The 14,323-nt window shown below is 39.8% G+C and overlaps 1 protein-coding gene across 2 annotated transcripts; it reads right to left on the bottom strand.

Annotated features, from left to right (window-relative positions):
- Positions 1-2,418: 2,418 nt before the first annotated feature.
- Positions 2,419-13,492, bottom strand: LOC140234831 (large ribosomal subunit protein eL21-like). 2 transcript variants are annotated; one of them, XM_072314872.1, is made up of 5 exons: positions 13,463-13,492; positions 5,961-6,100; positions 5,043-5,155; positions 3,763-3,913; positions 2,419-2,575 (listed from the first exon to the last, which is right to left on the bottom strand). In XM_072314872.1, the coding sequence occupies exons 2-5, from the start codon at positions 6,093-6,095 to the stop codon at positions 2,486-2,488; spliced, it is 489 nt and encodes a 162-aa protein (XP_072170973.1). In that variant the 5' UTR covers positions 6,096-6,100; positions 13,463-13,492; the 3' UTR covers positions 2,419-2,485. The 2 variants fall into 2 exon arrangements, with proteins under 2 accessions (XP_072170973.1, XP_072170971.1); XM_072314870.1 differs by lacking the exon at positions 13,463-13,492 and adding an exon at positions 13,113-13,256.
- Between the last annotated feature and the right edge of the window lie 831 nt (positions 13,493-14,323).

Genomic DNA, 14,323 nt, shown 5'->3' on the forward strand with positions numbered 1-14,323 from the left:
AACCCCCGATGGTTTTGAATGGACATTGTTCTTTTAGACTTGTCCCCCCCCCCCTCCCCCCACCTCCATCTTGAATTATTGTTGCATAGTGAATTAGAAGCAAACATGTTAATAAGACTCAGATCTATACATTTATACCTGCCATAAAGCTCATCCAACCTTTTTAACCTGTGTGCTTTTAGACCCTATATGAACTCAAATTAGGAATAATGAAATTAAAAGATACTTCAACTAAAATACATAGTGCACTATGACTATTTCTACACGATCATAATCCCACTGTAGAGCATTGGGCAAGGTGAATGTGTTGGTATGAGATAAAACAGAAGGGGAAAACACATTGCACTGTTCTGCCCGCTCACCAGCTGGTGTATATTGAAGTCTGTGTCTTGCATGTTACATTGTATTGTGTTCCAGATCCACAAGGGCAGTCTTCCAAGCAGTTGCATCTATGTACATGTACAAGACAGCAGTCTAACCCAAGCACTCCCTTTTATGACATTAACTTAGCTTGCAAGAAATTGGAAAAAAATGGAAAGCATAAACAGGAGATTTCACTCTGTCCCAATCACATCAAGAAATACTACTCTCGCAAAACAAGACACGGATCATCCAGTCACCATCATAGTTAAACTGGTTACAATCCTGATACCAATGTACCCATGAACAAAAATTACAGAATGCCAAATATTGGATCAAACGGGTTATCATGCCCATTTGTAACTACACGTGTACATTTATATTTGCTTTGACGGCCACATTTCATACCGCGTACAATGTATATTTGTGGGTCTTTTTCTTGCAGTTTTTTACATCATCACTTTCGCTAATCTGGTTGCGACTAATATCACTACAAGTTGTACATATTTGGTGAAAATGTGGGACTGAAATTCCATAACTTTCCTATCTTCAGCCTGATGTCAGTTTGATGAAAAAAAAAACAACACCCTGTATTAATCCGTTTGTCTGTTTTTTTTATGTGATTCGTCAAACGCAACTTTCCTAGAAGATGGTGTGGAATGGCACTGTGTGGATATTGGAGATGCACAAACGGACCAGGGCCCCGTTGCTAGAAACTTTGCGTTTAAACGCAACTTGCAACTGATTGTCACTGGCCAATCAAAATCATTGTTGCATGCATGTCTTCTTAATAGGGCAGACCCTGAGCCAATCAGAATGGTCAGTGACAATCAGTTGCAAGTTGCGTTTAAACGCAAAGTTTCTAGCAACGGGGCCCTGAAGTTTTAAGAAAAAATATTAATGTGGTGTTGCAGACATTTGACACATGCCTGCTTGATAAACATGTTAATTGTTGTAAAGTTGGAAGCTTGCTTCTGACAGTCACTACTTCAGGGTGATCCAAAGCAATTTTTGTGACCCCAAAATGGCCAACTACACCGACTTATCTGGTAAAATAAACCAACATCTCATACCAACGTCTCCTTCAGTAGACAAGAGCACAGTACACACATCATCGGTCACACTCCCTTCCTTTCTACAGAGCAGACAGCAGCCCGAATTTATGAAGGTGGTTTAAATTTAGACCACGGTTTTTGCAAGTTTTTTGCATAAATGCGACCGACAGATTGCATACACCAACAGGGGGGCATTTCATGAAGGAACTTGTCGGATAAAATATCTGACAGGTCAATTATATCCGACAAGTTTTGAGAAATTCTTTAGTCTGATTGGCTGAACTTGTCGGATATAATTGACTTGTCGGACATTTTATCCGACAAGTTCCTTCATGAAATGCCCCCCAGATGTCCAGTAACAAATGTGCATTGATACGCGCATGTTAAAGGTACACCTAATTCACGCTATTTTAGACCATGGTACAAGTTTAAAGGGGAAGGCTAGTAACTGATCAGTGGGAATCAGTGGAAATGCTTGGAGATGATTGTTCCAATCATTATGGGATTCATTCAAGAGTTCATTGTATATCTATTGTTGTGTGATAATGATTTGCTTCAGAACGGTTTCATATTCAAGTAATGTGCAGTTTAATGCTTCCAGGTTAGCGTCCCTGGTCAGTGACGGAGCATTAATCTGCACATTACTTGAATATGAAACCGTTCTGAAGCAAATCATTTTCACACAACAATAGATATACAATGAACTCTTGAATGAATCCCATAATGATTGGAACAATCATCTCCAAGCATTTCCACTGATTCCCACTGATCAGTTACTAGCCTTCCCCTTTAAACCACTATCTAAACCACCTTTGTGAATTCAGGCCAGCGAGTCCAGAATGCCACACTGCTTTGATGCACTCATCAAACACTACATGCTCAAACAAGTTCTCGACAGGCTTTCTCTCTGCACAATGACACACAAAGCATGCTCACAACATCCAACCTTCACATATATTATGCCGCCCTTCAACACAGTTATACAAATGAACTACTAGGGAAATACACACTTTGCTTGTATTTATGCCACTCTGTACATTTATTCTACTACCCCAGGTGCGTCAACCAAGTTACGCGATGAATTCGTAGGGGATGGGTTCGATCAGCGAGGGAGCGTTCTTCTTTGTGCTGACGAAGTGGGCTTTCCTGGGCTGGACGGGCTGTGAGGGAAAAAATGGGAGTACACGTAGTAAGAAATTATACAAAACATTTGTGAAAATACAAAGGAAACAAAATATAGAAAATTTATTTCTGAAATATAAACTGAAATGAAAGTATTGTAAAACTGATCACCCACCCCATTCCATTCCTTTCACTTTCCCCTTGGTTCTGCCCTTTCACAGTGCGATCAGAGAGGTCTGGTTTTTCACTCACAGTTTCATAAAAACTCATCCCACTAAAAGTAGATGGCCTGGTGTACCTGTATCCATTTTAGCACCTTTTGGAATACATGATCTTCTGAAGGTCTATTCAACTTTGTTTACATTAATTATAGAGTCGATCCCAGTGAGTGCCAGAAAGTGCCTGCATCGTCATTCTTCGTTAAATAAATAAATAAATAAATAAACAAACACATCAAACAATATGTATGCTTCTACAAGTCAAAGACATGGCTTCCCAAAATTTAGTGCAAAGTAAAAACATAATTTGAAGGCAAAAAAACAAAAACAGATTTTGGTTCAAGATTGGGAAAATGCACAAATTAAGCATGCCATTTTCAACTTTATGAATTAGCAACAACTGACATCGAAAACACACATTTTCTTTCTTCTCATGGAGAAAAATATACTTCAAAATGTAAATGAGATACTGAACAACTCTCCCTTTTTCAAACATGCTGACAAAATCCTACGGGCCTGAGCTAGTAATTGTTCACTTCATGTTGGTAACCCCGCAGTCCTGCCCTTTCTCACGAGGACACCAACCTGTGAGGTAATTCATCAACTTCCTCATCAACTTAGATGTTGTCATCTTATAGTTTTCTTTTATTATGAGCTCTTTTCAGAGACAGGACTATTATTTTTGGTACTGAATATCACTCAAACAATATCTGCATTAGCTCCTTTGTGGACTTCCTTTGTATGAGCTCCCCTGCGGAGACTTCCATTATGAGCTCTCTCATGGAGATTTTATGAGCTCCCTCGCGGAGACTTCCAATATGAGCTCCCTCGTGGAGACGTCGAGCTCCCTCGTGGAGACATCACTATGGTATTTTTAATATTCTTGCTTGATACCTCGAAGATTTATGTTTGATTGATGTCAGTATTGTCTGGGGCAAACGATTTGTCGCATAGGGCCCCATTTTTTTTCTCTCACTCTTCTTTCTTTAAAACACAACACCACCAACCTGTCTCTTCAGCTCGTAGTACTCTCCCTTCTCCTTGGCCTGCTGCTTGAGGATGTCGTTGTTACGGCGCCTCTCCAGGAACCCTTCACGGCTCTTTGAGGGCTTGATGTGCTCAATGCGGATGTTGATGCGCTTGGGCAGGATTTGATTCCTATGGTTGGTGCAGGGAAGCAACAGAAAATAGTGACAATGACACTAATCATTACATCTTCTATCTCTGTTTGATTTTTTTTTTTCTAATTCATTTATCTATTCAGGGCAGCCAACCTTTGCAAATCTGAACATACTGGTACACAGTAATAAACAAACTCCAGGCAAAAATCAAATGTGACTGCCACCCACCCCCCCCCAAAAAAAAAAGACAAAACAAAAAACAAAACAACACAAAACAAAACAAAACTGTACATAAAATGTATACAAATTAGAATTGCAGGAAAATATCATTTTTCATTCAAAAACATACTTCATGTATTTGACAAAGAAAAACCAACAAAAAACATATTAATTAGCAGCTCTGTACATGAGATATTAAAATAAAACAGAAAAAAATACTAGAGAAGCACTCTGAGAGCGTAGACCTCCGCCAAGCATGCAGCTGATTTCCAGCACTGATCTTGTTTTTCCATAGAGATCAGTGATTTGCACCCATACGTACTTATAGCATCGTGTGCTGAAAGTCACCAGATTTCCAATATAGAAACCTTTTGTTACGTCATAAACTTCCAGCTGTGTGGTGTGCCTCACCTTGGCAGAAACTAGAGCACGCACTTTAGTGCGCGCATGCAAACCTCAAATACGTGCAGCCTGAACTCCCAAGTTCACTGACCCTACCTGCCAAAATATCAAAAATCCTTCATAAATTCCAAAAAAAATTCTCAGATCACTACCAAAATTTAATCATCTGTTACTTGTATCATTCTAAACCTTTCCTGCAAGTTTCATCCAAATCTGTTAACTACTTTTTGAGTTATTTTGCATACGGACAAACAAACAAACAAACCAACGGTAACGAAAACATAACCTCCTCCCTTCGCGGCGATAATAACATCTGTGCAAATACCAGAGTCACAAATATGAAGAGGAGCACTTTAAAATAATTTGTTGTAAATTTTCAACAAGTTTTCGTCTCTCAATCTTCATTTTACTCAAATCAAACCAAATGTCTCTAGCACCACCATTAACGGCAGCATATGAGAATGAAGAAAGGAAGGCAAAAGAGAAAGAGAAGGGGTGGGTTGGACCCACCAGGGTCGGATGGTAGAGCAAAGGCATTCACCCACCTGACTTGCTTGTTGACAACCACTCCTACGGCATGCTGCGTCACGTTGAAGACGCGCCCAGTGCGACCATGGTACACCTTGTAGGGCATACCCTTTTGGAAGGCTCCACATCCCTGAAACAAAGAAATCCAAGGGTGTCAGTAATTGTGTAGAGGAAGGGGGTAACAAGTTGCTTTGTTTCAAAGCTTTACAATCTTTCTGTGCATCCTTGCATCTGCAGTACAAATGTAAAAGAATTGGACTTATTACGTGCCCCATGGCTACCTGCCTCAAGTGTTTCTTGGTGTTGATCAGTGTTGGATTGAACCATCATTTTCAATCAGACGGCAATTCCTCGGTCATCACATCAACAAAAACCAACCTCTTTCGGGCAGCATTCTTATTCTCACGAAGTCTTGTGAAGTTTAGTTTACAAACATTATTCAACTCATGCAAAGAAATTATTCAACTCATGCAAAGAAAGAAGAGTAACATGACATGGGCATGGGCCAACTTGTTTGCATGAGTTCATCAACCAATACCTGTTTATGTTCTGGGCCCTATTTTATTTGGAGTTGCTACGATAATAACTTTTCCCAGAATGGCAAGTGTCAGGGTACATGACAAGAGTCTTAGTTCCTGACTGGCTGTTGCTGTGCCACAGGAAATTGCTATTCTCGCGAGAATTGCTATCTTAACATCTTTTATGAAGTAGGGCCCTGGTCTATAGAAATATCTACAGCTACAATTGTATGTTGATTTATTCTTCTTTTATACTGATTCTAACAGTTTCTACTTCTGTGCAGGTCTGTTACTAACTAAAAAAACAACAACAACCAAACGGAAAAAAAAATGATGAAGGGTAGATATTGCCCATAACGCTGATAATGTGATATCAAAGGAAAAGAGCTCTGCGGGAAGTTTTGAGAAATGTCATACCTTGATGTCAACGTAGTCTCCACGCTTGAACACCTTCAGGAAAGTAGACAGAGGTTCGACACCATGCTTCTTGAAGTCCCTGGAGAACATGTACCGCGTACCGCGGCGGTACCCTGTGGTGTTAGTCTTCACCATGGTGTCTATTAAATGACAGGAAAATCACATTCTTAAAATGAAAGCCTCAGGCACTGTCCTTCACAATGACAAGACATTACACATTACATCACCTTGTCTCTCTTGAATTTTGTACAGACATTTTTTCCCCAGTTGAATACCAATGGAGGGGAAGAATCATGCAATAAAAGACATACATTGTAGGCCCTATACTTGTCTCAACTTATTATCTTAATAATGGATAAGTTTACCTTGATATACACGAGGATTGAGTGAATGCAGTAATATCAGAACACGTGTGTGAAAGTTTGAAGAAAATCTGATAATACTCCATTCAAAAGTTATGAATTTTTAAAGTTTCTGCGCAGTCACTGATGGATGAGAAGACTACTGCAGTTTCATCGAAATTTCACCCTCTGCCCAGTACAGAATTCAGAGTCATACACACAAAAAAAAAAGCATCTGGTGATACAAATTTATACAATCCACTCTCCTACCAAGTGGACAACACAGAGAGAAAAACAGCAAACAAAAATGAGGCTAAATTTTAATTTACAGCTTGCACCAATTAGCAATATACATATGTTCTACATAATAATAAAATCTTGTGACAACTTTAAATCTTCTTCTAAATCCAAGGTGAAGTGTGAATTTCTTAACATTTCTACATTTTTGTGTTGCACTTTTTTGGCGATTTTGGCCCATACGTCCCAAGCGTATTATACAGTGTACAGGTATGGTACTATTGTCTACTACCGGACAGAATGGTAATTCCGGACATGCACATTTCTGCGTACTAATGACATTCAATACACGCGAGGCTTCCTAGACTAGCCTCACAGAGCGTTGTATGGACCAAAATTGTGAAAAATGCGACACAAAAATGTACAAATGCCAGTTTAGAGGAAGATGTCAATTTTTCAAAAGATTTTATCGCATGAACTGTCCGAAATGTTAATCATATTAGACATTTTAATACCGTACTATAAAAAACAGAATTTGAGCCTCATTTGCCAATTTTTTTCTCTGTCGTCCGCTCAGTAGGAATGTGTATGGTCAATCGTTAGTGTGACGTGATTCTGGTGCATACAAGGACAAGATGCAGCCAAAAGATGTCGATTATTCCATTACAAAAATCATGTTAGACAAAAGACATTTTGGAGAGGGGTGTATTAATTGAAGTCTATTTCCCCCAAAATCACAGTGAATAATTTTCACATTTTGCCAAATTCATAATTTTCAAGACTTTGTGAATAACTAGTGTTATTTTTGGCCGAAATATCACCCTCTGACTGAGTCAGAGTACGGACTACGGAAGTCAGATCCAAGAAAAAAAAAAATGGTGATAAGATCAACTCTCCCACATTTTGAAATCTTGTCATCAAACTACTCACATCATCACCACAGATGTGTGCGTACAGGAATTACTGTGCTGTCTGGCAATGTCTGTACGACTGTACGCATGTCTGTACGACTGTACGCATGTCTGTACGACTGTATGTATGGTTGGACCTACTACTAATCGACCGCCTAATGTTTATTTGCTTGATAAGAATATTTAACACTGAAATTCACGTAAAAAACTTGACCTACGTGATTGAGAAAATCCAGCTCTATCAAATGCCGTTGTTCCCTTTTCGATTCGAAGTTTCAGTGCAAAAATATCACTGACGAACTTGCGTGGCCTCGTTTCAGCTCCCCGCGGTAAATCGCGTTTTTAGGATCGACCGCTGTTTTTGCATTGACAATGCACGCAAACCGAGTTGTATTGAACACCGTGTTGTACGAAGCTTTTTAGAAGCCTTTTAGAAACTTCCATAGACATTACATTGTGCTGTCATTACGATTCGGTGAAAATATTCATTCGAAATTTTGTCCTTGATTAAAACCATTAATGAACAGTGAATTATCACGTTTTCCCACACCATCCTCATCTACAGTCAAACTCGGATACCTCGAATTCGTCGGGACTGAAGAAAATGGTTCGACGTACGCGAATTTCGAGGTACGCGTACGTCGAATTTTCTTCGACTTATCCGATGTTTATCGATGTTCGACGTTTATCGATGTTCAACATGGTGTCTGTTATAGTGCCTACTGATTGTTTACATGCTTGTCAATTTGAATTGAATCAACTTTTATATGAATGAATTGAGTGAAAATCGGAAATGAAATCAAAATTTCAGAAATAAAGATTTTGGTGGCCCGATCGCGCCACCAAGAAAAAAAAAAAATAAAATAAAAAAAAATCGGATGTTTGCCTTTACTTTTGAAAATGAACAGCGGTAACAATCGGCTACGTAAGATGCTAAAATAAATGTCGGGGGTTTGCGTTTAATTGTGGAAATGAATGACGGCAATATTCGACTCGGTATGATACTAAAATAAATGTCGGATGTTTGCTCATACTTTTGGAAATGAATAACGATAAGACTCAGCCCCGTATGGTGCTAAAACTAATGTTAGATATTTGATTTTGCGTTCGGAAATGAATAAGGATAACATTCGGCTCCGGAAGACGCTGAAATAAATGTCGAATTTTTGCTATGACGTTCGGAAATGAAAAACAATAACATTCAACTCCGTACGATGGTTAAATAAATGTCGGATGTTTCCTTATACTTTCGAAAGTAAATAGCAATAGCATTCGGCTCCGGAAGATGCTAAGATAGATGTCAGATGATCGTTTTTATGTTCGGAAGAAAATAGCAGTAATATTCTGCTCCATCATGTCCATATGATGCTAAAATAACTGTCTGATGTTTGCTTTTAAATTTCGAAATGAATAACAGTAACATTCAGCTGCGTTTAATGGTAAAATTAATGTTTGATGTTTGCTTTGACGTTCGGAAAAGAGTAACAATAATATTCAACTCCTGACAATGATGAAATAAATGCTGGATGTTTGCTTTTATGTTCGAAAGTAAATTGCAATAACATTTAGCTCCGGAAGATGCTAAAATAAATGTCGAATGTTTGCTTTGATGTTCTGAAGTGAATAACAATAATATTCAACTCCGTACGCTGATAAAATAAATGCCGGATGTGTGCTTTTACGTTCGAAAGTAAATGTCAATAGCATTCAGCTCCGGAAGATGCTAATCATGTCGAATGATTGCTTTTACGTTTGGCATGTTTGGAAGTGAACAGCAGTAACATTCTGCCCCATACGATGATAAAAAAATATTGGATATTTGCTACGGTACATTTCGAAATAAATATCAGTAACATTCAGCTATACGTTTCATGGTCTAAAATGTCTGATGTCTGCCTTGACGTTCAAAAATGAAAAACAGTAACATTCGGCTCCATGCGATGATAAAATAATTGTCAGATGATTCATTTCACTTTCGGAAGTGGACAGCAGTAACATTCGGCTCCGTTCGATAATATATGTCGGATGTTTGAAATGAATAACGGTAATATTCTGCTCCGTACGATGCAAGAATAAATTTAACATTTGGAATTGATTAATGGTATTAATCCGCTCAGTTAGATGCTAAAACAAATAGCGGATGTTTGCTTTCACGTTTGGAAATGGATTAGGATAATATTCAGCTCCGTAAGATTCTAAAATGAATGTTGGTTGTTTGCTTTTACATTTAAAAATGAATAACGGTAACTTTCGGCGTTTTACAATGCTAAAACAAATGTCGGATGCTAACAAATGTCAGCAAATGCTCCCATTTTCTCATTTCAAACGTAAGTTTTGACCTCCTCAATATAATGGGCATCAACTTTTTAAATAATCTCTACGCCTATTTGTCAAATCTTTAAACACAGAGTAAGATGATTGAATTTTCTATTCATTTGTTTTAGACATGGGCATCTGTATCACTTCAATAATGCTTAATATTAATTTGTTTCTGTTTAGTAGGACCGATTTAGTTTTTGTAATGTTTTTCCTGATTTTTTTTTTTTGTTACCAGATTTTACTTTCGACCACCAGAAAATAAAAATCAATGATATTGGTGGCCCGATAAAACTTGTAAGTGCGGAGCCCTGTGTATTCTATTCTTCATTGTGATCGGCCTATACTTCCAGATTTTCATAATCGCATTGCTGGGGGAAAAAAAAAAAGGTTTCAGTGCTTGCGTTCTCGGGGAAGTAAACTTCGTGAAAGGCAAAAAAAAAAAAATAGTTTAAAAAAAGGCACTACGAGGGAGATTGATGTTTAGACAGTGGAGCGTAATTAATGGCAAAGATATAATGCACTTGTCAATGTAATGACTCACCCCACTACCCCCGGACATGGGTGCGTCATTTCCTCGTTTGGTCCGTCAAATTTGTGACCCAGGTGTTCGTCATTTTACCAGCTTTGTCCGTCAAATTTTTGACCGAGGGGTGCGTCAAAATCCCATCATTGTCGGTCACATTTTTGACCGAGGGGTGCGTCATGGTACGTCACTTGGCTATGGAAAATAACACGCATTATTCTGAACCGAGGGGTGCGTCACTTACAATGGAAAACTGCACGCATTTTTGCACGCTACCAGTACCGTATACACGTACCGCGAGTGAAATTACAGTGAGTGTTTTCCCGCGGCAAGTGAAAATCAAAGTCGGGAAGCGTTTTGGAATAAGAGGGGAAAATGCTTGCCACCCTTTCTCCTCACATTTTCTAAATAATGTTCTGTGGTGACAAAGGCGAATTTTTGACAGTAAAAGAAGCGGCAGCAGACGAAACTGCCTGCCGCATGCCATTTTCTGCTCGCGGGATTAGCCCGACGAGACGCGCGACGCTACAGTGCGAATCTCTACGTACAGCGACGACTGGGCTGTGTGTGTACTCGCGGGAATGCCGTGGCGTGGTGTGTACCTGCGCTGCAGTATGCATCCACCGGACTAGCAATGGCCGCGCACACACAGCGCATCTGCACATATATGATATGTGGATTGTGTCATGTATGGATTGCACGCACAAAATACACACTATAAATGTACGGAATACAATGTACTTTCGTAGCATGCAGCAGCGTGATGTACGGTGAATGACGGTACGGTGCTTACAGGGCCAGGGTAAGTAAGGGAAACTTGCCGAAACTTTTACAAATTATGTTCACGAACCAAAAGAATATGAAATTGCTTGAATAAAACGTATGCAAAAATCGTTTCAGTATTTTCGGGGGTGCGTCAAATGTACCGAGGATGTCCGTCAAAAAAGTGACCGAGGTGTGCGTCACTTTCAACGTGTTGTCCGTCAAAAAAGTGACTGTGGTGTTCGTCACTTGCAGCGTTTTGTCCGTCAAAAAAGTGACTGTGGTGTCCGTCAAAAACCCCGTGTTGTCAGTCAAAAAATGACCATGACGCACCCATGTCCGGGGGTAGTGGGGTGCGTCATTACATTGACAAGTGCATAACTGTCAACGTAAGCAGGTGCGCCCCGACGGTTGAGAAATCTACGCGCACGGTATTACTGTCTCCATCAAAAATCATAACACAGTGGTTAAAGAAAAGCAAATGATGGGGCAGCGCGTAGTGCTATCATAAAGCAATCCATTGGCACGGGTGCTATGTGCATACCATGTACGTGTGTTGGTAGGTGTTGGGGATTTTCCTTGTCAGCTGTGTATCGGGTATTTCTTCTTGGGCGCGCGATTGTTCTGGTCTCAGAATATTTTACAATCGAGTGTGAAAACATTTGTGACATGCCTTCGCTGTCCACGCGCGCCTAATCGGAGATGCTGAGTGATGTTTGCAATTTCGATTCGAGCAACATGCTGGGAAAAACAATAAGTTAATTAAGATCGGGACATTAGATTTCCCTTCGAGGTAACCGAACTTCGAGTTATCTTTTTCGAGCTACGCGAATTTTAATACACGGAAACTCCATAGGAACAATCGGGACTTTCATTTTGCCCCCGAGGTAAGTGATATTCGGCTTATCCGACGTCGAGGTATCTGAGTTTGACTGTACATTCAAAGCCAATCCATTTTTATGTGCTTTGCGCGCAGAGAAGTGCGTACTAAGTGTTTAGTGCGCGAATTATACGCGGTCGGTTTCAATAAGGGTGGTCGATATGTAGTAGGGCTACCATACCAAGCAAAGCATTCGGCATTGCCATTTTATTGGCATTGCACTGTGACTTGATGCCCCCTAGGGTAACATCCCCAGTATTCGGTCACTTAAGCTTTTTTGCAATATTTTTCAAACTAAAATAATACATACATACATCATATCTACAGCAATGTATGTGAAATATATCAAATTTCTTTAATCTCAACTTTCATTTCGTTAAATATCTCACAGAATTGCACAAAATCGCGAAATATTTCACCTTGAAAATTCCCCAGTATACGGTCATCGGCTCCAGTATTCGGTCACGCGATGTGCGCGTTCAAAGTCAATGCGTGTTCAAGGCAGCTGAAAAACGCGCGCGCGCGCTACCTTGTTGGCACAAAATTGCATCGGGGAAGTTGCGGCGACCGTTGGTGACCGAATACTGGGGCCTCGGCACTTGCATTCAACCCTTGTACATTGGGACACTGTATCGGCACGTACAGACATTTTGTTTTTCTTTTGCGTTTTTGAGGATACCATTACACTCCAAGCTTGCGATAAGCGAAAAATCCCGAGAGAGAACGGCGTATTTCTCGATTTTTAGCGCTTTTTCGGCGACCCGTACTCTTAAAACTGGGCCTTATCCGCGCGCGCTTTTGGAAAGTAGCGCTGATTCTGCACTTTTGACGGTAAAATTTGGGATTTTGGATGGATTTTTGGAGGGGGCTAAGGGAGTTTCCTGTTGTGAATGAGTGTGCAAGTATGTGAATTAGTGTGATTTGCGTGTGTTGTGACAGTTGAACTTACTGGCTGGTGACTAGTGATAAGTGACCGAATACCGGTGCCTGACCGAATACTGGTGCCCTTACCCTAACCCTAGGCACCAGCCAGGGGACATCGGCATGATCAGCGAGGGGACGTCATCACTACGACACTAGACACTCAGCGTGTGTGAATAATGGTTGCATGGCCATGGGCACGGCCTGGTGCCGCGGCCGCGCTGACAGGTAATTGCATGGATTTATTACTAAACTTACAAGAAACGTCCAGTAGAGAAGAGTAGACTCTAACGTTATATCAGCACTCAATAGTCAAAGCATGCATTGTTGGGACGTTGATTGGTCATTGGCTTCAATTTTACCCGTGTTATCACAGTACGATGAGCATGCATGCGGGTACCGCAGCAAGGCTGTCAAGCAACGACGCTAGTGTGACCCACGTTTTAACTCTTTCTTTGCATGATTTTTCCAGGGGAAATAGACAATCACAACCCACAGTTCCTTGATTTGACTATTCAACAATACATTACACTCAATCTTATAGTTTGAGTGTATTTTGAATAACGAACAAATTAATTCAACAGTTCTGATATTTTGCACATGCTAACCTCGAGTAGATTGTACACGAAAGAGAACCGGAAGAGCTTGCGATCACGTGGGTATGCACAATTTCAGATATGTTACAAAAGTAGGTTATATTTTCATGTTATAACCCCTAAAATTCAATTTATCTTAATTTCATAAAGTTTAAAAGATTTATTAATTTATTTTAAAGTTTTAAAAAGAGAAAATACTCTGAAAATATTCACTGCATAATATTTTATCATCACAAACTAGTTTGAATCATAGAGGTTAATGCCGTGAAATAGATATCCAACTTCGCGTATCACCGACGAACGACGACGCCGAGCATTTGCGAGTTTCAATGAGTTACGATCTGGCGGATACATTGTACAGTACTACTGTATCAGCAGGGAGGTGGGCTCTTCCCACCTCCCTGATATCAGGGAGGTACAGAAAAGTCTTTCCACCTCCGTGGTACAGTTAGTATGGTGAGAGTTATGACGAGTTAAAATTGAGAATTCCATGCAACAACAAAAAAATTCCAATTGATGAATATGATTAAAGGGACTGTACAGTACTGGTTGAGGTAGGGATTCGATGATGTTTTGAACATTCCTAAGTGAGATGATGAGAAACCTCTTATGAAATAAAGAGCATGTAATTTTAAGAAGGATTCAATGTTTATTTGATGAAAATGGCTGAGATATCCAAAAAAGTGATAATAATAAAAGGCAACAGGCCACGCCTTTTATTATGATCTCTTTGCTTCACCTTGTTTTGGATATCCCAGCCATTTCAAAACCGATTTTCATCAAATAAAGTTTTGATACCCCTTAGAATTGCATGCTCTTTGACATAGGGTTCTTGAATATCTCGCAAAACGTTAAAAGCTAAATCCTCACCTC

The sequence above is a fragment of the Diadema setosum genome, chromosome 11 (assembly GCF_964275005.1).
Source record: "Diadema setosum chromosome 11, eeDiaSeto1, whole genome shotgun sequence".
NCBI classification, from domain to species: Eukaryota; Metazoa; Echinodermata; class Echinoidea; order Diadematoida; family Diadematidae; genus Diadema; species Diadema setosum.

Excerpts from the sequence above, each read along its gene's own strand:
- LOC140234831 (XM_072314872.1), bottom strand. The coding sequence starts at position 6,095 with ATGGTGAAGACTAACACCACAGGGTACCGCCGCGGTACGCGGTACATG. Across the intron at positions 5,156-5,960 it reads GAGACTACGTTGACATCAAG|GGATGTGGAGCCTTCCAAAA; the intron begins GTATGACATTTC and ends TCTTTGTTTCAG. Across the intron at positions 2,576-3,762 it reads ACTACGAGCTGAAGAGACAG|CCCGTCCAGCCCAGGAAAGC; the intron begins GTTGGTGGTGTT and ends TTTCCCTCACAG.